General features: G+C 42.6%; 1 protein-coding gene across 1 annotated transcript; it reads left to right on the plus strand.

Annotated features, from left to right (window-relative positions):
* Nucleotides 1-1,401: 1,401 nt before the first annotated feature.
* Nucleotides 1,402-2,326, plus strand: LOC110036065 (probable protein phosphatase 2C 78; the record flags this gene model as incomplete). Its single annotated transcript, XM_020740412.1, has 2 exons — nucleotides 1,402-1,848; nucleotides 1,930-2,326. Coding segments are annotated over exons 1-2 (653 nt in total), but the record flags the coding sequence as incomplete, so codon positions are not given.
* Between the last annotated feature and the right edge of the window lie 307 nt (nucleotides 2,327-2,633).

The raw sequence follows: 2,633 nt of genomic DNA on the forward strand, positions 1-2,633 counted from the left end.
TGTTAAAATGATGACTTCAGTCATGACGATAGCCTCAACTTCAGTGATTACAGTTAAGGTTGCGTCAAGTAGAAGTTCGATGGTACAGACCACAACTTTTGAGATGTTACCCTTGCATAAGTTGACAATGCTCAAGTAGTTGACCCAACAATTTCAAATGATTCTACAAGTATAGTTATGTTAAAGGCAAACTCCTTGAGCATGTTGGTCCATCATAAAAATAACTCCAAAATTTGTTATACAAAAAACAACTCCAAAAGTTAGCAAGAAAAATGAAACGAAAAAGAAAATCAATGATGCAACCTTATCATGCTTTTGAAAGTTCAAATTGCAAAGACGCCAATATGGCAGCTTTTTCATCAAAAAGAGAAAAAAATATAACCATTGTTGACTTCAATGTGGATCCACTTGCCCCAAAATGAGAATTGAATTCAGTTACATATGATCTTGGTCCCTTGATTCTCTCCATCTAGTTAAACAGAGATTGGGAGGGATTTCAGTAGGCCCAAATCATATGGATCTTATATGAATAAAATTGGAGCATTGCCACTTTACTTGTTCTTTGACCAAAACCTTCAAGAAAATGCATGCACACCCATCTAGAAATACATGTATGAATATTTCACTTCCCACAGCCACATATTATAGCCTAAAAAGTCACCGCAATACTAATGTGCCAGAATCATGGCATCACAAATACCATAATACCAATCCAACACCAATGAATACTATAAGATCATCGCAATACCAATTTGCCAAGAACTCTTCAAAGCATTAAACATAAAACACTAATGTGTCGGATCAAAGCATTCAACAGGAAATATCAGAGAGGTGAAAAACCAAGAGCTGGAACAATATTAACAAGCAACCAAAAGGATCACTTAGCTACCCTACGTGAAACTCCAGATCTACCAAAAAAAAAGAGGAAAGAATGAAAATGATAGAAACAAGAAAGAAATAAGGAGGAGAAGCCATCAGGGCCGCAAAAACGTATAATCTTCCTCAGATCCACAAAAACAATTGAAGAGGATGATTCGACATACCTGAGATTTGTCATTCGAGGTTAGGAAAGAAGAAGGAGCAGGGGATTCGCGAGAGAAGCAGCAGGGAAGCAGCGAAGGTAGATGAGAAAAAATGTGGGGTAAAGGGTAAAAGTATTGGAGCGAAAGCAGGGTCGCAGTGTTAATCTTGCGGCCCGCTTTCTCTCAGCTTCGTTGAAGCTATGCCGTGAATCTACAAACCAAACAACGAACTTTACCAAATAGCCAGCCACCCCGCCCTCTGAAACAAACCCTAAATGTAATAATACAAAGTTTATATGCTATATGTAAATACATAAGAACTGTATGGTATTTATGTAAATGCCACTTTTTGAAAATTCTTGCCGTCTGTGGTGTGCAGAGGAATCCACCCATGAAAACCTCAACTCACGGTCACGGCAGAGACGACCGGAGCTACCTCCGTGTCGCCGACGCGCCCTATATAAGAGAAATCCCTCCTCCTCCTCCCTTCTCAAAACCCTATTTTTCAAAGAGCACAGAGAAGAAGATAGCAGAAGAGCCGATCGAGCTCGGAGGGGGAGACCGGACTGTATGACGACGCTTCGATCGTGCATTGAACGCTGCTTCGGAGATATCGTTTACGGCGACGAGCTTTTCTGGCACCAAGACCTAAAGCCCCACACCTCCGGCGAGTTCTCCATTGCCGTTGTTCAGGCTAATTCAACATTAGAGGACCAGGGTCAGGTGGCCGCGACCCCATTCGGGACTTTCATCGGCGTCTATGATGGCCATGGCGGACCCGAAGCTGCTCGATTCGTCAACAACCAGCTTTTCCCTAACTTCTGCAGTGAGTATCACTGTCCAATCTCCTATCTATCCCCTTTCCTCTTTACTTTTCTGATTTCGATTTTGGATTGCGATTGTGTAGAATCTGCTATGGAGCAGAAGGGGGTTTCGGCTGACGTGATGAGGAAGGCGATTGTTGCGACCGAGGAGGAGTTCTTACGATCGGTGGAGCGTTCGTTTCCTTACAGGCCGCAGATTGCTTCGGTTGGAACTTGTTGCCTGGTTGGGGCCGTAACGGAGGATATGCTGTATGTGGCGAATTTGGGGGATTCCCGAGCGGTGCTCGGCCGCTGCGCGAACCCTAGTGGAAAGGATGTGGTGGCGGAGCGATTGACATGCGATCACAATGTGTCGGATGTGGAGATTAGGAAGGAGCTAAAACAGATGCACCCGGATGATTCTGATATAGTTGTTCATACCAGAGGAGTATGGCGGATTAAGGGGATTATTCAGGTGAGGTTTTTTGGATCTTCTATCTTGTTTTCTTTAGTTTATTTTCACTGTTGCATGCGATTCTCTCAAATTTAGAGGGGGAAGAACCACAGCAACATTGATTCCGGCAATGGCTTGAAAGTTACCATTTTTATATTCGAGATAGTCCATGATGATTTTACCATTGGTTTTGTTGCTACTTTACTTCTTTAATTTTGAGAAATATTTACGAACAGAATTGTGTGCGTATGAAGGTTATTTGGAGGGTATTGCGGGTTATGTCACTGTTATTGGAGTTAATACCCTCAATAACCTCACGAAACCCTCGAATCACAAGAAAAAAGATAGCGCCGA

The sequence above is a fragment of the Phalaenopsis equestris genome, unplaced genomic scaffold, assembly GCF_001263595.1.
Source record: "Phalaenopsis equestris unplaced genomic scaffold, ASM126359v1 Scaffold202111, whole genome shotgun sequence".
NCBI classification, from domain to species: domain Eukaryota; kingdom Viridiplantae; phylum Streptophyta; class Magnoliopsida; order Asparagales; family Orchidaceae; genus Phalaenopsis; species Phalaenopsis equestris.